This window comes from Cricetulus griseus, assembly GCF_003668045.3.
Source record: "Cricetulus griseus strain 17A/GY chromosome 1 unlocalized genomic scaffold, alternate assembly CriGri-PICRH-1.0 chr1_0, whole genome shotgun sequence".
In the NCBI taxonomy this organism is placed as follows: Eukaryota; Metazoa; Chordata; class Mammalia; order Rodentia; family Cricetidae; genus Cricetulus; species Cricetulus griseus.
Genome location: NW_023276806.1, coordinates 213603387 through 213627896, shown reverse-complemented (window position 1 = coordinate 213627896; position 24510 = coordinate 213603387). Strand labels below are relative to the sequence as shown.

Below are 24510 nucleotides of genomic sequence, written 5' to 3'. Positions count from 1 at the left end.
ACTCTTTAATGTTGTGCATATGTAAGTATGTGGTCTTGAGAGTGAATATAGACTATGAAATTAGACAAGAGACTGAGAATGAAAGAAGGAATGCTGAGGAAGGAGAGGGAGGGCAAAGGGACTCATGATATAAAAGAGCAAAGGAGGTTATTGGGGGGTGGGAGAGTACAATAGGGAATCTGAGTACAAGTTCTCTGAGAGTGCAAGAGAATCTGAGAAGATATGAAAAATATCTTAATGAAGCCTAATGCTTTGTATGCTGATATGAATAACTTCAATTGTATTCTTTCTTTTTCAATTTTTGAGATAGGGTCTCTCTGTGTAGCTCTGGCTGTACTGGAATTTACTCTGTAGACCAGGCTGGCCTTGAACTCAAGGAGATCTGCCTACCTCTGCCTCCCGAGTGCTGGGATTAAAGGCATTGCCACCACCAACCTTCATTTGTATTTTATAATCCAGTAGCCAAAGAAAATAAAAGAAATATTTTCTAATCATTGCCATGAGTTTTAGCAATACTTAAATCTATGTTATTCAGTGTGAGGATCAGATCAACACTTTTTTTTTTGTACACTACATCCTTTATCAGGCACCCCACTATAATCTGCATTAGATATACTTGATAGACTCGAGCATTTGGATTTAAAGCTACTCTAGGCCACAAAGTTAAAAAAAAAGATTTTTAAGAAATACAAAAGGGTGGAGAGATAAATCTTGAGGTGACAGAGTGAACATGATGTGAGACATTTATGATATGCCGTAGCTTTGTTGGGAAACATTTAACAGAGAATCAACTGTTACCGACTTACTTCATTAGAGAGTGTTTTGGCTCTCCGTTAATTATACTTTAAATCTGTTTCTTTCTCCTGATATTTATTTCATCATTTTACTCTGTTCTATCTATCTATCTATCTATCTATCTATCTATCTATCTATCTATCTATCATATATTCATACATATAATTTGCCCAAATCAATCCATCTATTCATGTAAATATGTTTCTAAGGAAATTTTAATGATTTATTTAGGTTTTAAGGAATAGAAAAGGGGACACAATGACTAGGTATCAAATGAGTTAAAAAAAAAAAAAAAACCTCAAAAACCACCAAAGGGGGAAATATACTACATAAATGTAAGTGAATTTAACCCTAATTTTCCTCTTTGTTGGGCAGTAATGACACATTTCTTTGTGGCTATTAAGGAAGCAGCAAGAGGTACCTACTGCTGCTGAACTGAGTGCAGGGTTTGCACAGGGATTGGTAGGTGGGTGGTCTGACCATTGTTTACAAAGATAGCACAGTGGTTTGTGGAGCCAGCTGGATTCACAGTGTTGTGTAAAATGGCATATGTGCTGTTTAATTCCCACAGAGAGTTAGGTTTCCCTGAACCCTGCTTAGGTTTCCCTGAAGCCAGAATTTGTCAGGATGTTTGAATTTGAACCTGCAATTGTTCCTGCTGAATTCACATGATCCGAAGTTGTTTATAATAGTAACGGATGCTTTGAGGTCCCCTTTCACAGAGATCTCATTTCATGTTCTCGTAAGGAGGAACCCTGCCAGGTACTTACAAAAGAGACTACACTCACCATCATCTTGTGCTAGATCACAGACAACTCTCTAGGAAATTTGTGATTGTTGCAATAATCTTCACTCACAAATGCTGTCTAGTGGTGGTTACATTGCTTAAATGGTATTAGTTTAAAAACTGAACATAACGCATGAATAGGTCGACTCATATAACTAGTTTTTAGTGGCAGGCATTTATTAACTTAACAACTTGATGTTTTTAGTTCATCTGAAAGTCTGTCCCTATAGACAGATGTAAAGAAGTTAAAGTTCTGTGCACTTGACACAGAACTAAGTGGGTTCAAGTAATTCCACAGCTTTCCCTTCACAGTTAGAACTGTTGGTGTTTCAGATCTATGGAAGCCCTTAGTTTGGTCTGAAAATAATCCTGTGGAACTCAGAAGCACAGTGAGCCAAACCACAGGAATAATATTGCCTTTTTGATTTGGAAATCAGACAAAACTCAGTAAAAGATGCAACTTTATGAAAAGAAAGGTCAATGTCATGTTTCTCTACTGCTCAGAAGGTCATAGCTAAGAGTGATGGCATTACTTTCATTCAACGATTAACTATAAACTACATTCAAGATAATGGTGACAGACTTCATTTCTTCCCTTGAACATTAAGTTTTCTTATCCAGACATGTGACCTAAGTACTTAGATTTTCACAGCTGGCTATCAGATCTTAATATCAAAATCTGCTATGAAGCTGCATGTGATCAATGTTTAGCAACAGAAAGAATAAATGATGGATCTTGGCAGGTGTCCAAGCTCTGCACCCAATTCACACCAAATTACAAAAGATGATGAGTGGTCTGATTAAGATTTATTGCCTTTATTCACCTTGATTGCTTATTGTTTCCTAAGCATTTCTTCCAGAATGGGCTAATTAGCATACCTTTGGGCTCCAAGCAGAACAAAATACAGGAAATTATCTGTGGAAATCAGTTGTGTGGATACTGTCTCTTTTCAAGAGGGCACTAGACAGCCTGTGAAAACAGCTGTTGGCCATGCACTGTGTGGTGCACGAGTCACTTGGCTCCATGCGAATTTAAATCATTAGGGAAGAATTTCCTAGGAAGATTTAACACAGCACTCACCCACCTCTTCACAATATTTCAGGTCAACGGACTTGCCATCACTTCGAACACAGTCCAACATCCTTGTTTTAATGCCGTTTCCACAAACTGCCTTCTCACTGAGCTGGCATGTACTCCAGTCTGAACAGAAAAGACCCATCAGAACAGAAGGCGATGCACGAACAGATTTCAGATGACCCGAATCCCATACCTAATTTACAACTGCTTTCCTTAAGCCCCACAATCAATCATCCCACATGCAGAGCATATGGGTCCCAGCTCTGAACATATTAGGAGTCAAATGGAATTGCTGCAGTTGCACATAGCGCTAGGGATTATTCTTTAAGTCAGTTGTCTACTTGACAATCTTGACAGCTAGCTATTTACTGATATTGTAAAAACGGCTTTGCTCTATAGATCAATAACATTTCAAATTTTTTTCCTCAAGAAAGAGTAGAATTAAAAAAATTACCGTTATGTCTCTTTTAGCAAAGTAAGCATAATTTTAATGGATGGTATTCTATGCAGTTAGTTACATTGTACCATATACTTTGTTTATTTCCATAAGTTTGAGTTTTAAAAAATGCAAACTCATTTATTTCACAAATAACTTCATCATATTTATTAAATTCTCTTATTTTGTATCTTTTGCAAAAATCACTTTCATCTTTCTCTTGGCTAGGAAACATACTCTAGAGAACTTTGATTTTCTTTGTGTCATCAAAGCAAATTGGAGAGAAAGCAAAGAAACAGAAGCCAATGTTACTGTTATGTTTCTGTTTTCAATTTCTTGAGCTTGTTTTTATGTGGAAATTACTTGGAAAAAAAAACCAACGTTGCTTTAATGTTGTACCAAACCAAAGAAACCAATGAAATATTTTTATGTGTATGCTTTGATAATATTAAAGAAAATTGAGGAAACAAATGTAGTTTATCACAAGTCTACTTTTCTGAATATTTATTTTTAAGATTACAGAACTTTTCATCATGCTAATGTTGTTCATAAATGTTGCTGCACCCCAAAAACTATTGATGGAGATGATGTAACTGACACCTGCTAAGGAAAATACAGTTGCACCTTCCCAGAGTGGGAGAAGGGTTTAAATAGGATTATCTGGAATACTTACCACATACTTCAAAAAATTTAGTCTTTGTGATACTTTTATTCTCAATGATTTGATGACTATCAAAAAATAAAACAGATTACTACTTCTTCATGTCATTATTGCTCAGAGGGTAAACTGTGCCTCCAAATGGCACACAGTGTACCTGGCTTAAGCAGATGAGACTGTTAGAGCTGATTTATATGTGACCAGGTCCCAGATTCTATGAAGACATGGTGGAGTGCTTACCTGTGACATTGTAGTCATAGTGGTAACAGTTTTTGTTCAGATTACAGGGTTCTTTCTCCACAGCATCTGGGCAGGCTCTTCCTTCATCTGCAGGCTGTCTGATGGGTTCAGCTGACCTTTGCCGGGAACCACTTGGGTTGCAAGGCTTACAAAGAACAATACCATCTTCTCAGAATGGTAAATTCAGCCATATAACAGCTAGCATGTTACTGGAGCTGGCATTAGAGCACCCAATTCATTGGCTAATTTGAACAAGTCAGTTAACCTCATTGTGTTTCAGAGTTCCCATATGTAAAATGTAGGGATTAACTAAGAGTCTGCTGTGCTATCCTTGCCAGAAGATGCTTAAGTCATTACCTTACATCTATATAATCTCATTCATATGTCCCTATTCAGTAAACAAGGAATGTTAATGTATATTTAATGTATATGGATAAAAGTGTATATGTGTGTGTGCATGTTTACATTCATTTGTGTGTATATCTGTATTAATTAACTTAAACTATTTATATGGTGACTTCAAATAATTATCTAGGTATTAATGGCTTTTATTTTCCTCATGCACAACCTCACACAAACAAATTTGCATCTATAGAGTGATTGGCTATTTTCATACTGCCGTGTCTTTCTGAAAACATTTAGCTTCTAAGAATAGAAAGGGACAATTTTGGATTTCCTAGGACTCAAATAGTTATTGTGTTCTCCTTTGCTCTCTTTGATCAAACCACTGAAGGAATACATACTGAATTTAGAGAACGCTAATTGCCCTGCTACCATCTCCAGTGTGAGTACATTGAACAACTTGTCTTCTATATCTGTATATGCTTTGAACCACAGTTCTTTGCACATGGCAAATGCTTTGAGTTTGTCTATGGATGTTGTAGGTGACAAAGCAAGGTAATTTACAAAGTCCAAAATGCACACTTATTCAACTAGTCAAATTTTAGTTCCATCACCAAATTTCTATTGGAAAATGCTCAAGAAAACAAAATACGTTTCACAAACACTTTCTTGTCAGACATGGCGGAACTCAATATTTTTCTAAGTTGGTTACTTATGGATATTTAAAACAGAACCCAGATGGACATAGTTCCTGTTCACTGGCTCCTGTTACTGGCATCCCTGCTAAGGAATTTAAGAAATAGCCCCAAGTTTGACAGCCTCTGTTTTATATAAGCTGAATATTCTTTTAAAGGAATCTCTGTTGATAAGAATTCCATCATTGTAAAAAAAATTAGACATGGTAGAATGTAGTTCAGCTGCAGAATTAGAACAGAAATTCATTTGCAGACTCTCATGAAGGGTGGAGCTTTAACCCTTCTTTCAATATCTATTCAAGTGACATATTGGTCCTGTTTTGATTCTTAACAGTCAGTTGGTTTCAGTTAGCATTTAACAGTGTTAACACAGAGATAAAAAGGCAAATTTCCTTGGAAAACACAGACTATAAACTTGCCTGAAGCTGTCCTTTACTGTAATTCAAGCAATATAACATTAGGTGTATCTTTCCATTTTTTTTCACATTGCTTTTCATAGCTGTACAGGGCTAAGCTAACTGTGCTGGGTAGTTATATGGCAACTTGACACAGGCTAGCATCATCTGAGAGGAGGGAACCCCAAGTAAGTCAATGCTTCCATAAGAGTGGGCAATGGGCAGGCTGGTAGAGTTTGTTTCTTAATTAGTAATTAATGTGGGAGGACCCAGACCATTGTTTGTGATGATATCCTAAGCTTGTGCTCCTAGATTCTATAAGAAATCAGGATAAGTAAGTCAGAGGGAGCAAACCAGAAAGAAATACCCCCACCATGGACTCTGCATGAGCTCCTGCCTCCAGGTTCCTGCCATTCATGATTTCGTTCTCTCTCTGTTTTTGATGATAAACTGATATATGGAAATGTGAGTAAAATAAACCTTCCCCCCCCCCCAGCTGCTGCTTTTGGTCATGATATTTCATCATAGCAATGGTAACTCTGAGATTCTAACTTTCCTGCATATTGTTTCAAGTGATACCCTTCCTCTAGATGGGTGGTAGGGTTCTCAAAGCTATTGAAATCTACAGCTCTGTTGGGTTTGAACTCGTTCATTTATCTAGGAGTCAAGAAGCACAGACTATGTGAGACTGTCAAGCTGTGATGGCTGTTCTCATTGTCAATTTGACTACATCTGCAATTGACTAAAACCAGAATGGCTGGGCACATCTGTGTGAATTTTTTCTTAATTAAATCATTTGAAGTGAGAAGATACACCTTTAATCCAGATCTTGGAAATGGGAAGATGCACTTTTAGTAAACATTTTTTTTGAGGTGAGAAGATCCACCTTTAATATGGGTCACACCTTCTGTTGGTAGCCAATATAAATGACCTGGAAGAAGAATGCTCTCTGCCTGCTTGCCCTTGCTCTTAATAGCAAGTCCACTCCTTCACTGGCATTAGAACCTACTTGGAGATTCTGGTGTATACTGAAGACCAGCTGAGACATGCAGCCTCTTGGACTGAGCAGTTACTGGATTCTTGGACCTTCAGTTGATGACAGCCATTTTTGGATTAGCTGGACCACAGTTGGTAAGCCATTCTGATAAACCTCCCCTCCCGCCTAATATATAAGCTGTTCTTCTAGAGAACCCTGACTAATACACGGGGGAACTTTCTTTATAAGGGAAATAACATTCCCAGCCTCCTCTTGAGATAGGCACTAATAAGGTGTAGTATGAAGAAGAGATGTTCAGGGAGGATGCAGTTTTGGCACATGATCTTCTTGAAAACAGTGGATTCCACAGATGAAATTCAAATCTTCACTGGTTCTGTTGCAAAGTTGCCCTATTATAAAATAGAGGCTGCTGAACTCAGGCTGATTTTATACTCATCAACAGGGATTCTAATAGCAGGTTCACTGAACAGAAATTATGACCATTTGGTTTCTGTTTCAGTTGTCCACAAACAACCATATGAGAAGAATATTTCATGTTTCAACATGTGTAACCTTCTTCCTTAATTTCTTATTCAGGATCTTTCACTTTCTAGTGTCAATACTCCTGCTGTGGCATTCCCTTGCTGTTTAAATGAAAATATTTGAAGCAAAGAATAGCAAGTTAACACCATTAAAGTAACTCCAGTAGAGTTTCATCCTTCACTAAAGGGAATCATTCTGACCACTGCAGAATTTAACGTTCTGTGTAACCTGTGAGGTCAGCTGAAGGCATCTGTGTGGGTTTAGGAGCATGGCTGAATAGGAGCAAAGGGCTTGCAAGAAGTCAAGATGTTGGAGAAACACTGCTAATTTACATGACATAGCCATCCAAGGAAGTGGCCAAGAGAGCCCACCTTGCTTTTCAAACATGGCTCACAAAGAGAGTTTTTCCATGAAACTATTTTTTTTAAACTTTCAAAAATTAAACAAACCCCATTTTATCCAAATGGCTCATAATCTCACCAAAGTACACTGGGTCCACGGCCCCCATTCAGATATCACACAGTCCTCGGGGCATGGTAATTTACACTCTCTAGAGCCCAGGGGCATATCTTCTGGGTCGCATAGGTAATCCTCCACATGCTCAGAAGGGCCATCTGCTGTATTCTGCATACATCTAAAAGAAAGCGTGCATATCAGCAAAGGAACCAGGACAATTAGAATGACAGCCAACACACAGGATGGGTGGTTCCCACGAAGACATCATCCGATGAATAACATTCACCCAAAGTGAAGAGTAAAAGGAAACCATGCTGCTCTAAGTATAGTTTGTACTTTTTTAAGATTAAAAAAAATCTTCACATGCATCTCATAGTAATTTAATAAGATAGCTTCCATGCATTGGTAAATACTATCATGTTTCTTTGCAAGGGGAGTGATTTTTACACCTACATGTGAGACAGGAACTAATGAGAGGTGATCCAAAGAGATTCTCAGAGAATATGCAATTGACTCACAGGTGATGGAGGCTTACATACAGTGCAATATTCACACAAAATGCTTCATAAGGTGATTTCCAAGATAAGGCATTTATCAGTTTGTTTTATCACTTAAAAGTCATTTTAGCTGCCAGCAAGATGACTCAGCGATGAAAGGCATTTGCAACCAAACCTGATGACCTGATTTCAGTCTCTAGAACTCACATGGTAGAAAAGAAAATGAATTCCTGCAAATTATCCTCCACTTGGGCCCAGCAACGTGTGTGTGTGTGTGTGTGTGTGTGTGTGTGTGTGTGTGTGTGTGTGTGTATGTGTATCTGTCTGTTTGCCTGTGTGTGTGAGATGTGTGGGCATGTGATGTGTGTGTTTGTGTGTGCTTGTGCATCTGTGTGTATTTGCCTGTGTGAGACATGTGTGTGATATGTGTGTGTGGTTGTGCATGTTGAAGTGTGTGTATGATGGGTGTGTGTGTGTGTGTGTGTGTGTGTGTTTATGAGTTTGCGTCCATGTTTGTGAGAGACCTGTGTATGTGTGTCAGACATGTGATGTGTGTGTGAGTGTGCATCTGTGTGTGCTTGTGTGTGTTTGTGTGATATGTATGTTTGTGTTAATGACTGCGCATGTGTGTGTGATTGTGTGTCTGTGTGTTTGTGTGTGTGATGTGTGAGTGAGCATTTGTGTATGTGGTTGTGTGTGGATGTGAGAGAGGCATGTGTTTGAGTATGTGCGATTGTGTGTCTGTGTGTGTTTGTGTGTGTGATGTGTATGTGAGTGTGCATTTGTGTATGTGGTTGTGTGTGTGAGAGAGAGGCATGTGTTTGAGTGTGTGCCATTGTGTGTCTGTGTGTGTTTGTGTGTGTGATGTGTATGTGAGTGTGCATTTGTGTATGTGGTTGTGTGTGTGAGAGAGAGGCATGTGTGTATGTGTAAGTGTGCATGTGTGGTTGTGCTTGTGTACAATAATGTAAAACACTTTTAAAAGCCATTAAAAAGGCAATTTTAGTTTCCCATCTGCTAACATGAAAAGAAAGTCAGAAACCAAAAGAAAATTATAAATAGAACAGCACAACTTCTGTAAGTGTGGTTATTTGGACCTTCTATCTTGATTTTTTCTTGATTGTTGGTTTTCATTTTATTAGAACAAATTTAAACCTTAGCTTATATTCTACTATGAGCAGCCAAGAATTACTCTTTACTGACCTCTTGAGAAGCTAATTAATGTGGCTTCCCTTTACCTTAGTTAATAATCTCTCTGTGAACTTTAGTAGTGGGAAAGAAAACCTTGATCCTTAATCTATAATGTAGAAAAGGTCAACCAAATTAATAGGTTTTAGAAGGGAGGTGCCTTTGGGAAACTGAAAAGGAAAATGGCTTCTTAAACCTTCTGGACTGTGATTTAGCAGTTGGCTGAGTCATGCCACAGTTATATGCCTGGCATTCCATCCTTGCGCAGAGATTTCCAGGAGGAAGGCATTGTGGCTTTAAAAGAATACTCTGAAAGATTACTGTTTATATTGATACCAAATTTAAGAAAACATTTCTGTTAAGTGAGACATTGAAAGCTTGGAAAACTGTCAATAATTGTATCTTGATTGGGCATGCAATCCGGAAAAAAATTTATAAATACTGATCCCTGTGATTTATTGAAAAATCATTCACAAAAATGAATCAGCAGCTATTTGGTGTTTAATCAGCAGCTATTTGGTTTTAGGAAATTTAATTGTTATGTAGAAAAAGTCTTATCTTCAATACCATTCTAAAAATATTCTTTTGACAGTGGTCTGACAAGTGGATAGGGAAAGCATTTTCACATTCAAAAGGTGAACTTGATGCTAAGATCACATTCTTAGCAGATACTGATTCAGCACATAGTATTAACTTGTAAAATTGCCTATTGATTCAAGTTAGGAACAGATGTCCAATACTCTAATAGGTAGCTATACACATACAAGTTTATTGGTAAAGGCTTTTATCTTTCTTAACTTTGTGTTGTATAAATCACTCAAAAATCAGAATAAATAATAAAATGCAAATCTACCTCTCAGAGGTAACTTCTCTTAACAGACTTGATTTATTATCCTCCATTTCATAAAATAGGAACAAATTTTACCTATCAAGAAGAGTATTTGTTTTATTTGAATTAACATTTCTTTCAACCTAAAATTCAGAATAAATATTTGGATCAAGCTTAAGCACAATGAGATATATTTTAAATTTGTTTCCTTCTTTGCCTTGGCCTTTCTTCTATTTTTCTAAAGAACAAAATAGTTCTTTGAGAAGACTGAAGTATATTAGAAACACAGACTGCAGGGCCACTTTGGAGGTGACAGAATCATAACAGGTAGGAGAATACAGGATGTCTGTATGGATAGAACACAACAGCTGCAGAAACAGCAACTAAAACTGCCTCTTTTTATTTGTATTGTCATTGTGTGCATAAAATTGTGAAAACAAAAATGTCATTGACAGCACATGCTCTTTTCTTTGCCTGGCCTCCTTGATATCAAGGCTTCATTCCTAGCACTAGGGGAAGGGAAGATAAGAAAGAACAAAGGAAATAAAAAAGAAGGGAAGAGAGGGGGAAGGAAAGAGGAAGGGAGGGAGGAGGAGGGAGGAAGATGGCAGGAAGGAAGGAGGCAGGGGAGGAAGGAATTCCTATTAGGAAGAAGCCCTTCTATTATTCACTTTCTTACATCCTAACTGAGAAAGATTGAAAACAGGTAAATACAAACCTGTCCTTTTATAGACTCATCTATCCTGAAATGTCAGTCCACATTTGTATGTAGGCAGGACATACTGACCCTAATTAGCAGAGGATAGAGTTTGAGCCCTGTACTACTCAATCAGGAACAAACGGCACATTATTACATGATAGGAGATCACGATCAATACTGACCTCCCTCTCTCTAGTGCATCAACCTCAATACATAAGTTGATCTGAAAAGTTACTTTGTTTCAAGTATGTTTGGAAACATTGAAAAACAGCTATTTTCAAAGCAAAAAGAAACATGCACACAACAGTTGAAGGAAAAGTGCAATCCATGTTCTTTCATTATATATTTTTTCACTAACAAAACAAGCAACTGACCTGAATTCTTCACATAAAGGAAATGATTTTTAAGTTTGGAGTGAAAAGTTTTAAATTGGAAGCAGAAGTGTAGAGAACAGGAACTCTGTTGGTTTTTTTCTTACTTTTTCATTTCCTATCTACTTGTTGCCTTCATTCCTGTCTTTGTCTTTAGTCTACCTTTATTACGGCCCATAGAAATAGTAAATGTGTTTTTGAGACAAACAGAAAGTGTTTTTTTTTTAATCAGAAATAAGGTTATATATATTTTATATGCAAAACTTTTATGATATTAACATTAATTGAACAAAAACTTTCTACTGAAATTGAATGTGACACTACTGTATAATTCAAAAACTCATGACAATTTATAGATGAGAATGAACTGATGTTAAGATCTGGATTCATTATTATATATTTTAGACCCTTTGTACGACAGGGATATTGAACATCTTTGCTGTCCAATAGAACAGCCCTATGTGCAGTTGAGAATCTGAAATTCTGAATAGTGTGAATGAAGGAATGCATTCAAACTTTATTAGTTTAAGGTGGAATTGAAATATCCATACATGACCAGTAGCTTCTCTATCACACAGGATAACTGCATTTGAATAAGTGAGAGGCAATAGCTAGCCACAGGTTCAAGAGAAGGCTTCTTGAAGGAGATTAGAGTGTTCAGATGCTAAGCCAGGTTGACAGAAAGGACTGGGAATCCAAGGCAGGGTATTTGAAAATGTGTATTTACTACTATATTTGTCCTTTCTTCTAGGGAAGATGGCTTAGTAAGTTAAGTGCTTGCCACATGAGCTTGAGGACCTGGGTTCAATTTCCAGCACTCATGTGACTAATGTAGTAGGCCTGACAGCACAATGTAATCCTAGTACTGAGGAGGCAAAGACAGGAGTATCTCTGGGACTCTAAGAGACCCTAGCTAAAAAAGTAAGGCAGGCAGTGAATAAGATAAACATCCAGGGTTGATCTCTGGCCTCCATACATGCATGGATGTATATAAAAAATACATTTGCACAAAAGAAGCATTTTTGACTTTTAAGAAGCCAGTGAGTTTTAGCATCCACACCTAAAATGAAATGCTTTCAGTGTGCATTTCCAATGGCCAGCCCTGATAGCATACATACTACACACAAGTAACTACAGACCTAGTAGGTGCATTTATATATTTTGGAATCTGTATTTCTGTCTTTATCTGTATATCCATGTATGATACATGCATGAAACAGCAATTAGTGAAAAATAGGTATGCATCTTCAAAAAAAGCAGGGTGTGGTATTCGGGGCAGTTCTAGAGGGAGAATAGGAGGGGAGATATATTATAATCTCAAAAATAGAAATGCAACTTTTAAAAATTATTGTACAGTGGAACTTTTAAAGTCAGAAACTAAAATACATAAACTGCTTCCTGAAATAGAGGGTCTTCTTTCCAGGTACCCAGATTCCCTAAAACCAAAATTAACAAAAATTTCAGGACAGTAGAGATGAGGGATGTTCTATGTTTTTGCCTGTGGAATTGGGAGCTGATTACCATGTTGCCTCTATGTCATTCTGCTTGGTCTTACCTCACTTTACGGGTCTGCACACCCTCTCCACAGTTCTCTCGCATGTTCACAAAGGTCACCTTGCAGACACTCCATGGCTCTGTGACCCATATGTACTGGTTGCAGTCACTGTGGCATGGTACGACCTCATACACCTGAAACACACATCTGCTGATCTCAGGCAGTGGAATGATAGTGGGGTGGGTAGACTGAAGACACCTGTATCATCACAGTCGGTATTACACCAGTCTATTTTTATTCATCCAACTTATTGTTCATACTCTCAAGTAGTAAGAATGATCTCATCTAGTAAAGGAGAAGGTTAGTTGAGCCGCATTCTCTGTTTTTACACACTGGGCCAGATTCAAAGCATATTTTCATAAACTGACATTTAGCAATTATATTATGATATCTTGTTAAAGGTTTTGTGTGCCTTTATTCCTTAGCTTAGGGCACTCACATGCTAGATACTCGGTGGAGGTGTATAATTTACCCAGTTTTACATATAAATGTGTATAGTTGTAAGAATTAGCATTTTTTCATACGAGAAACTAAAATGATAAGCAAATGGACATAAGCCTTAAGACTAATCCTCAATCACTTAAGGTATGGAAACAAGGTCCTAAATTAGTTTTACAAGATATATGGCTAAAGATAGCAACTGTCAGCAGGCAAGGACCATACAGAATACAGCCAACTATTTGTGGTTATTGTCCACAAAGCTTTCAGTCCCAAATTCAGTATATTATGTTTGTTTCAGGAATTCTGGAACAATAGAGCAATGTGCTATTTTCCAGTGAGAAAAATAAGTAAAAGAAATAAATGGACCACAATCTACTACAACCAAAACTATAACCATTGGAGAAAAATATTTTAAAACATTTTTATAATATGTAAAAATCCAGTTTTGTTTCCTACTTTACACTGTCTAACACACAATATTGTTTAGGTAATCAGTTCCAGGAAATAGATACAAACAGTCCTATGGAGCTATTTTGCACATTTGAAGGACTGAAAACCAAAATAAGGCAGAACTACCCTAGATAAGAGTAGAACATCTGCAGTGTTGGAATAAGACTGTAGCTAATGCTACAGCCATCACAGTTTCATTTGAGGGTGTGTTAAAACAGGGCTATTATCACATGTCTAAACATTACCCACCACTCTAAGGGAATGGAAGAATTGAAATGAAGGGGACCTGATACTACTCCTAATCCTTTGATAGAAGAGTCATTATTCCTCTTTTTTGGGGTAATGCAAATTATTTTATAGACATTTCCAAATAACCATTTTCAGCCCACCATGTCTGTGTCTTCAAGCATAAGTAAGGGATGCTATTGCCTCATCAATGTAAATAGGTTTACTTCACCTATTTACTGTTTACTTCACCCCTATTCCTCAGGCTCTATAAATAAAGAAGGTCTGGTAACTAAATAAAATAAATAGGTACTAGATCGAGGGAGTGGAGAAAGTAATGCCTTTTTAAGAACTCTGAATAATCAGGAGATAAGAGTGCTTACCTGTGCCTGGAGTGGTGTTTGGCAGGAATCAAAAAATAAAAAAAGGACAAGAAAAAAAGAAATGTCAGTTGTTTTGATAAGTGTTCGCAAGCTACATTGCAGTTATAAGGACTTTTGAATAAAAATATTTTTATAAAAGATTAGGATGCCTTTCTCAGACTTTAGGTGAGATGAATCAGCTATTTAATACAACTTAAATTTAAGATGTATAAAGGATTGGACAACAAAGGAAAGGATTCTATGTGTAGGTGGCAAAGCTTTATAAATGGATCTCACAGCCCCTGTCAGGGTAAACTGAACTATGACAGCAAATAACTTATGAGCCGACTGATTAATGGACTAGTATCTATATATTGAGCCACCTACAGATCCATCTATCCTTCAGTCCACTTTAATCCATCCACCAATTTCTAGTGAAATAGAATCTTAGGACTTAACTTCAGCTAGGAAACAGAACCTCGGAGAGCACTTTCAAGTCAATGGACTGTTAAATTTTTTACCAAGGAATTAATTGTAGTAAAACTCTGCATGCTTTATATGCATGCTTTTAAAAACATTTCCACTCATTTTGTATATTTTATTTTCTTGACTATTTTGCTAATATTTAAATCCCTGTTTATTTTGGAATATAACAATGAAGGGGTCTTAGTCTAACGATTTGTACAGTACAGACAACTTAGGACATGGTCACGTGCCTTTGGAAACAGAAGGGCTCAGGCAAGCATGGTGTATTTCCATTGCATATTGACTCGTTGGACACATACACACAATGAGGTATTGTGTATTTGAATACTTCATCTTTGATAGGACCATGGATTATAATGTATTAATATTTAAATTTGTCATTGGAAAATTCAAGATTTCCTAAGTTATAGACAAGGATTCTTCTGGATCATAAACATGTCACTTTTGCTATTCTGTTTCATAGTCACACAATTATAGCTGTGCAGATGAATTTCTGCTTTGTAAATGAACAGTTGCAGTGTAGGATACAAAATATTCAATGGCAGGGCAGCTCAACTGCCAGGAGATGGCGATACTAGAGTGTATTATTGTCTCTCCAGTGTCTAAAGTCACCAAATTTGGAAAACTTCAGACTAAAGAATACTTTCCATGGATTTAATTCTTCGATGTGTTCATTTTTATTTACTTAAAATACTAACTAATATTTATTATTTATCTGATATATAATTATAGTTATAACTATATAATTAAAATTAGGATAGTATAATTTACTTAACTATTAGCTTAAAATGCTTATTTACTCTTTATGTGGTATGATTCTATTATTATCAACAATCTTATGTTAATCAGAAGGAAACTTCTGATAGCAATGTATTTAGAGGTTAAAATGAAACATGCTATGTCCGCATGAACAGCTTTACATATTTAAATACTTGGTTCATTTGATCATGGCTCAAATTCAAAACTTAACATCTGCACACACTCTATAAAATCCATTCTGTGCTAATTTACATGCTGATCAACTGTGATAACAATTGTCGGTTCTGTTACACTTAAATTAATCACAATTCCATCATTAGCCAGCCGTTTTATTCTTTATCTCCAATAGAATACAAATAACAACCACTGGCAGCAGCTAATGAAGTATGCATGCAAGCTCTGATACGGCTCCAATGTTAGAAAAGGCAGAGACCCAGGACCTATCCCAGGGGCATGAACTGGCTTTTTGGAGCCCATTCTCTGTGGTGGGTTACCTTTCTCAGCCTTGATATGGGGGGGGGAGGGGGGGAACTTGGTCCTGCCTCAACTTGGTATATCAGATTTTGTTGATTCCTCAAGGAGTGGATGGAGGGTGGGAGAAGGGGAAGGAGGGGGAACTGGGGCTGCTATGCCAAATGAAAACATAATTTTTAAATAAAAAAAGAAAAAGTAGAGAAAAGGCAGAGACTAAATTGCTAGCTAGCGTATGTACACAAACATATATGAAATTTGAGATACTTCATATTTTTTTCTTGAATTTTTTGCACAAAGTAGATTGAAATGAATAAATAGCATTTCTCCTAATTTTAGAGAATATGTATGTCCTTTCTTTGCTTTAATCTCTAGTACTTGGTAACTGAGAACTTGCTCTGCGAGTCTAGGGAGACCCTAAGAATTATGTGACCTCATCACAGCAGTTAAGCACAATTGTATGGGAGGTTAAATACATCGGCATTATTCACCAGATAGTCTCATTTTACCTCTGGAACTGTATTCCTCTTCATATGTTTCCAGACTCTGGATATATATATATATATATATATATATATATAATATATATATCTTTTTAGTAAGTTACACATATTGTACTCAGACCTTAAAAAATAGAATCGATCATATTTCTTATTCAGGAGATATTATTTAATTTTGTTCATTTCGGAGAAATAATAGATCCTTGAGAATTTCAGAAATACCTTAATACATTTGGCGTTAGGAACGTACCTGGTTGACATGGTCCAGTTTGGGGCAAGGTCTGCCTCCGTTGTAAGGCTTTTCTCTCAGCCACTTGGACCGGACTTTCACACCGCTGCCACAGGACTTGCTGCAGCGGGACCAGTTGGACCACTCACTGAGCTTGCAGTCTGAGGGGCAGGGAATGATGCAGGCCTCTTCTATGTAACCTGAGTAGAGGAAAATTGAACAAGAAGCAAGTTGCTAAGTGTCATTCTCCGTCTCACACCCACCATTCCAGCTCATTTAGAAGGTCCACTTTTGACTTGGCAGCAGCATTCAAATGCAGAGATGCCTGTGTCCTTAGGGACTCAAATTAAATTCTGCAGGGAAATGACACACATACACCACGACTGTGTTAAAATAACAGCCGAGTAGCTGCCATATGATCTGCTTAGGATTCATGCCCACCATGTTTCAACATTTCTGACTTTGTGACAGCTCTTGTTTAATTGACACTAACCTGTTGGCTAACCATCTCACTCTCAGTGCTGCCAGAATGCTGTGAAAAACTCCTAACACAAGATTTCTGTGACACCTTATGTATTAATTAATGCCAGACACCGGCAGGTCTCTGAGTCATCACAGTATTCTTCCTCAAGAAAAGCCAGTCTGTCTCAATAAACATCCGAAAGAATCCATTTAACTTAGCGCCGTATGTTCCCCCTTCCTTGAAAGTCAATTCTGAGGATGGAAATTGAAGGATGTTATGCAAACAATGCTTCATATCCCCACAGCGCTGTTACTATCAAAGGCATACCTCATCTTGGGTCCATTTGACTCTCTTGGAATTTGAAGTGTATTAAGCAGAAACCAGAAAACAAATGCAGAGAGATGATTGGCAAGCCTAAGAGCTCAGGGAAAGGGATGGTGTAGATTCATTCGTTCGACTCACTAGCTAAACGAATAGTGTATAGATTTGATTTGGGAAGCAGGCTGCTTTCGTTGATTAGTTCCTCACTACCAACTTGACATTTCATGACAGCAAATTATCCCTGCTAGTCTCGAGGCAAATAGATGGAAAACCAGAATTCCTCCGGTCAAAAATCAAATGCCTGTTCTTTCTCCTTCTGCAATATTGACTTTAGAAAGAATCAAAATCAAAATAATGCTTCATCATTTTATGTCAGTATCACAGACTGTATCAAGCATGTGGCTATCGTATTCACAATCTATGGGCAGACAAGTCGATTGGAAACATTTCAAGCTTACAATCATATAACATAAAAATCAACTTATGTTTTGAATTTTTGTGTATTTGTAGAGTTGTATGGTTGTTACCACCATCTAAATTTTAGGATTTTATATAATTTTAAGCTCCTTTTCTGAAATTCTGTCCTTAGTGTTATCACTCAGTGTCTGCTTCACATCTTCATATGACGATCATCATTTAATATTGGGCTCTACAAAACTGACTTTTAGTTGACATTCCATATAAATGAGACCAAATGAAGCAATATCAGTTTTTTGTTGTTTTTGTTTTCATTTAGTTTATTTTTTTCACATATCCAGGTTGAATAAGGCAACCCAACAGGAGGAAAAGAATCCCAAGAGCAGACAGAAGGATGTTCTCAAATAAATAAATAAGTAAATAAATAAATAAATAAATGTTTCAAATGTTGATGAAATCCATTTCTTTTCTGTGTCCTTGTGCTTTGGCTTTGTGTCTAGGAAATTGTTACTCTTTTTTTTTCTCTGAGAATTCCATACATTTTAACTTTGTCTTTGATTTAAAGTTTCCTTATGATTAAAGAGCCCATCCCTTTGCGTGTGGTCACTGACATCACCTGGAGTGCCATGGAATGAGATGGCATCAGTCATTAGCTTTCTGAGTCACCCTGGTCCCATTTCCTGAAAGCTTTTGCTCTCTACATCGAAGGAAGGGTTTCTTTCTGGCCCCGAAATTACAGTCCATTTATCTTAGCTCGTCCCCTTCGGACTTGACAGGCCTAACTTCAGTGAGAGGAAGTGTGAATATTTCAATTTTATTCTTTCTCAATATAGTTTTGGTTATTTTTGAATCACTTATATTATCATATGAATTTTAGAACAGCTCAATTTCTGCAATTAAAGACATTTAGGAATCACTTCAAGTCTGTTCAAAGTGAACATCTTGCCATGGTAACAATCCGAGTAGTTGGGATTTCTTTCCATTAATTTGGGTTTTTAATTTTTCCTTCCTTCCTTCCTTCCTTCCTTCCTTCCTTCCTTCCTTCCTTCCTTCCTTCCTTCCTTCCTCCCTTCCTTCTTTTTTTTATTATTATTTTTTTTTAGATAGGCTTTCTCTGTGTAGCCCTGGTTGTCCTGGAACTTACTCTGTAGACCAGGCCAGCTTTGAACTCACAGAAATCAGCCTATCTCTGCCTCCTGAGTGCTAATTAAAGCCATACACCACCACTGCCCAGCTCTTTAATTTATTTTAATAACTCTGCTTGGTGTTTTTGTGGTATTCAGGTCTTAAATTAATTTTATTAATTTATTTGTATTTAAATTTTATACTTTATATTTTAAAAGTAAGCACTAAGTATTGATATTTTCAAATACAGAGAAATCAGACCATCTTTAAATTAAAATGGCAGGCCTAGTATATAACCGTGTTTCCAAATTGTGTTGGATTGAAGTAATATTAAATTTCTGACTATATTTTCTATAATACTTTCTAACTTTACCTCATACTTTATGGGGAATGTACTGTGTATGTTTATCTTATTGATTGTTAAATAAAGTTCTGTTTGGCCAATGAAACAGCAAGTTAGACAGGACTAGGAGTCAAAGAGGATTCTGGGAAATGTAGTAGAGAGGTGGTGATCCAGGCAGGAAATGTCATAGCAACGAGACTCATATTTAAGCAAAGGAAACAGGAAGGGTCCCTTTTTCCCTTCACTTCCTCCAGCGGCAAGAGAGGGCACCAGTGAAAGGCATCCTCTATAAGCTTTATAAAATATATAGATTTATGATAGTTAAGACTGAGCTAACAGATGAGAATCCTAGTCATTGGCCAAGCAGCTTTGTACCTAATAGAAGTCTGTGTATTATTTTGTCCATCCACGTGGAGGGCAGAACTCGGGCGGCTGGTGGAGACTGCCCACTTGGCAGTAGGGCTTGGGTGGCTTTGGCGGAAAGATTTATTGTAACACATATTTGTTTAGAATATTTCAGAAGTATAGCCTTCTTCTGTTTCAGACCTTCAGATAGTGTTTATGACAGGGTCTGGCTTCTCAAAATGAGTATGAATTCTTTGTTCATTCCTTTTTTTTTTTCTGAGACAGGGTTTCTCTGTGTAGCTTTGGAGCCTATCCTGGTACTTGCTCTGGAAACCAGGGTGGCCTCGAACTCACAGAGATCTGCCTGCCTCTGCCTCCCGAATGGTGGGATTAAAGGCATGCACCATCAATGCCCGACATTCTTTTTTTAAACTAAAAAAATTTACTGAAATAATTATTGATGCATATATAATTTTAAGAAGTAATATGAAGAATTTCTTCCTATACTTTCTCCAGTTGCTTTAATATAATTAGAATGACTTCTGATTGAGATATTGACATTGATACATCCCCTGAGCTTTCTGAGGTGCCATCAGTATTACTTTTACTCATTTGCGGCACAGGACTGATGCAAGGGATGCTGCGGCAAGACGCTGGTGATGGTGAAACAAATGAAATGTGAAGGAAGTACAGATTTATGGCATATCTTTGTGTATATTAGCACCTATGTTTTGTTAGAGAAATTCATGTATTTAAATTTTTTTAATCAAATGCCAGCTACACAAAACTATTTTGTATTTGTGCAAGTTCAGCAGAGATATTCATGACTCTAGTGTCCTCTTTAGAGTGCCTTTCTTAATCACAGTCTCTTATTAATAAATTAATAAATAAATAATTAATAAAATATTGTTAGCAGTGCTTACCATCTTGAGTTCTTACAGGGTGCAATAGTTTTATTTTTAAAAACTGCAGGCAATTAGAATCATATAGCATGTGGATTAGATAGTAAGTGTCCCCAGACTGTCCAGACGTGTTGAGTATTGGTCCCAGCTAGTGGAGCCAACCATTCAGAAGTGATCTTATCAGGTGGGCTCAAACTTCATTAATTTATCAGTCTAGTAATGGATTCATAATCTTATAGTGTTACTGGGAAGTGATGACAAGTAGGACATGAGATGTAGATGTGCTGTCCAAAGGTGTTTTGGTGTATCGGTCTCTCTTCTACCCTCTTGGGCTGCAACCAGGTGAATACAGATCCATTATAACATTCTACCACATTCTGCACATCCTCAGGACTGAGACTACAAAGTTAGCTAAAACAGTACTGTCAACTCTAAAACTGTGAACCAAAATAAACCCCTCCTCCTTTATTTTCCAGGGTGCTTTTCTCACAGCAATGAAACGTTAACTAACCCATAATATATGATGATTTGTAGTCATTTTTACTCTTACACTGTAAGATTCTTCCATATTCTGTATGCTGTTGGAGATTGTGTTTTATTGTGTGAAAGTGTTATGTCTAATTTATTCATTGTATTGGTTTGTGAGCATTGAGGTAGTTTTAAATATGAAGTTAATATTAATGCATCTGCTATCAATATTTCAGACCCTCTATTTTGCTAAGTTAAGTATACTCTTTGATGTATGTATTCCTAGGAGAGGAAGGTGTGTTGGGGGTATGCCCTTTATATTACTTTATTGTAAGCAAGGTGTGAAACAGTCTTAAAAATGCAATCACAGATTTGATATCATGAGTAAAGTACATTAAGATTTCCAAAAGCTGAGTTGCCAGATATTCTTCTGGAGAGCAAATGTACCTGCTGATAGTCATAGAATATTACAGATAGGTAGAAGGTGACAGTGTTGTTTTGAATATACTCTTGATTCTGAATAAGGCTTCTGGTGTATTTGTAAATATTTAGGAGAAGGTCTAAAAGAGAACTGAAGGGTTACTTCAAAACCTTTTTACTAAAAATTCTAAAAGTGTAGTCATTCTTTTAATAATTTGCAGTGATTGACTTTATGTTGATTTCAATTGTGGTTTGAGGTGGAGAAAGAAGTCACCCTCAGTGCTTTGACTGGACACCTTTTAAAGCCTAGGTCCTTTGTTGTAGAAAGATTTAATGTATTTGACTTGAGATGAATTCATTGTGTATCACTGCGGAAGAAGGTATAACAGTTTTATTTTTGGTTTTTCAATAGCATATTCCAGAAAACATTTAAAAAATCTATCTATTAAACTTTTAAAAGGTCCACATTAGGAAATAAGATAAAGACAAAACAGCAGAAGACTATATTTTTTAATCTCTTGTTTTTACTTCCCAGTGTGTAGCCACATTCAATAATTGCCTGTCATGTTTATCTAGCACTATTAAAATCTTTAATGCTACCAGTGCACTGCCAGTTAAGCATTCCCTTGCCTGTTCTGCTAAGATCATTTTTGAGGGCAATTAACATCCAACAATCACAGGAGATGGAATACTTCAAGCATTTTAAGGCTAAATAAATTGCTGGCAACTTATAGCAATTTATGGTTTCTGAGGAATGCTGAAACACAATAAATGACTTCACGTTTAAAATGTTAAAACTTTTAGCAATTCAAAAACAATGCTGATACTCAAGAGGATCAAGTTGAGACTTCTGATCTTATGGTTTTGAAGCCTTTATATGCTCTGATCCTGCTTCAGTTAGAAAGAATACAGAATACTAGCAAGCTTCAAGGGGCAACCATAGTACATACTACCTCTGAGACACACGCAACCACCTCATTCATTTGAGTTATGAACATGCAGATAAAGAAGCTGTCAACAACCTTCACAATTAGTAAATTATGTTTCTGAAAGGTGCACTGTAGATGATTAAATAATTCATTATGAAAGCACATAGTAAATATTGGTTAGTGTGAGTTACAGCTCCGTGATTGAGTAACTCCAGTGCAGTCTCTGGAACATTGTGATTAGTCTAAAAAGAAACCTCAGAAATATCTTCTACCTAATATGTGGAAATTACCTGCATATATCTGCAACCAGGAGCAGGGTAATTTAAATAGACTTTTATCAGGGACTGGAAAAAACTGAAAATACTATTTTTTTAAATTACATATCCAAAACTGATAATTTGATAACTTACAGAAAACCAAACTATAAGATACACCTAAACTCCAATATTTAAATGTTCTGCTGAGGCTCATAAGTTTGATGAAAAGTTGTGAATCAACATTGGGCAATTAATTGTCATGCTGAAGTACCCAGGTAAATATGACAAAATACCATTTGTATTTTATTTGTTTGCTTTAGATAAACATGAAGGAACAGATCTTCATATTTACTGTGTACTCATACACATTCTCAGAAAACATCAGTACCACTAGAAAGGCTGAGTGGTTTGTTAGGTTACTTCTGTACCTTGTCTACTCAATGGCTAAATTCACCCAGATTCCATGCACTATCAGAGTAGATTTCTCTATCTAAACTCACATAAACAGCCCTATGTATTTCACAGTTGTGATATAACAAAACAAGTACTGTATAAATATCTGCTTACATCAAAAAGTTCCCATGGGGCCAAGGAGATGCCTCAACAGGAGGGGGTAGTTGCCTCTAGGCCTGAAGACCTAAGTTCTATCCCTGAAGCACACAGAATGGAGGAAGAGAACGTACTCCTACAAGCTCTCCTTTCAATTCCACAAATGTTATGGCACTTGTTTCCTGCCACACACACAAATCAATCAATCAATCAATCAATCAATCAATCAATCAATCAATCAAAAAGCTACTTGGATGTCACCTATTTTATCACTTCATATAGTTCATATAGGGTCCCTTTGCTCCCTTTGACTGAAGTTATTATACTAGAAACTATAAGAGGTCAAAGGTTAACAGAAAGAGGATTGAAATACAGTGGCAGAAACCACAAGTAGACAGTTTTTTTGTCTCTTTGGTTATTATTGCACATAGTGAATTGTTCCAGCTGTTAAATTTATTCTAAGCAGTGCAACATGTTCATTCTAAAACCAGTAACCAAACCCAAACAAACACGGAAGCTAATAAAGACTACACTGGACAGCAGAGCCTGGGGAGCACCGTGAAACCATTTTAAGAACCACATTACTAAGCAGAGAGTTAAGTTGAAGGTAAGTTGAGGTGTAAAGATGTACTGGATTGTTTTATGTCAACTTGACACAAACTAGAGTCAACAGAGAGGAGAGTGCCTCAGTTGAGAAAATGCTTCCGTATGATTGAGCAGTAAGCAAGCAAGCCTGTAGGGCATTTTCTTAATTAGTGATTCATGGGAGAGGCCCTAGTCCACTATGGGTGGTGCCACCCACCCCAGGACTGGTGGTCCTGGATTCTCTAAGAAAGCAGGCTAAGTAAGCACTGGGAAGTAATTCAGTAAGCAACACTTGTCCATGGCCTCTGCATCAGCTCCTGCCCCTAGGTTCTTGTCCTGACTTCCTTTGATGATGAACTGTGTTGTAGATGAGTAAGCTGAATAAAGTTCTCCCCAAGTTGCTCCCCAAGAGCAATAGAAACCGTAACTAAGACAGAGGATCAAGCTTATGTAACTAAACTGCAAGAACAGTTGCTTTCCTGTCACTTGTGCCATGAATTGTGGGGAATTCCCCAAGTCTATTGTTGTGGTACCACTTTATGTCTTAAACTGACTATTCAAAAGAGCAAGTAAAATTTTCCTGAGGGTAAATTTAAAGTGGATTGTCTAGAAGCAATGATGTGACTTGGAGACTTAAAGATTGGGATATCTGTCATTTTATATATTTTCTCATTCCACATATAAAACATATCTTTCAGGGAAAAAGAAGTTGGAATAATTATTCCTTATTTTCACAGGAACTGTGAGTGAAAACACAGAGAGTCCAAAATCTCAAACTACCAATTAAATTTTGTAAACACCACTGAGAAAAATTCAAGACATCCTGATTAGTAACTGGAACCAAGAATTAAACTATTATACAACCAGGCCATTTTGAACAGGAAACTTTGACAATGAAAGAACTTTTTATTATAGGGGTATT

The 24510-nt window shown here is 36.9% G+C and overlaps 1 protein-coding gene across 4 annotated transcripts in view; it reads right to left on the bottom strand.

Moving 5' to 3' along the window:
• Thsd7a (thrombospondin type 1 domain containing 7A) overlaps positions 1-24510 on the bottom strand; it is a 402619-nt gene that overhangs the window by 23614 nt on the left and 354495 nt on the right. For all 4 annotated transcript variants that reach the window (XM_035450549.1, XM_027389923.2, XM_035450550.1 and 1 more), the window contains 6 exons: positions 16486-16664; positions 14041-14046; positions 12542-12675; positions 7426-7579; positions 3995-4139; positions 2668-2783 (listed from right to left, as the gene is read on the bottom strand). In XM_035450549.1, coding sequence (XP_035306440.1) covers positions 2668-2783; positions 3995-4139; positions 7426-7579; positions 12542-12675; positions 14041-14046; positions 16486-16664 — 734 coding nt within the window. The remainder of the gene's footprint in view (positions 1-2667; positions 2784-3994; positions 4140-7425; positions 7580-12541; positions 12676-14040; positions 14047-16485; positions 16665-24510) is intronic.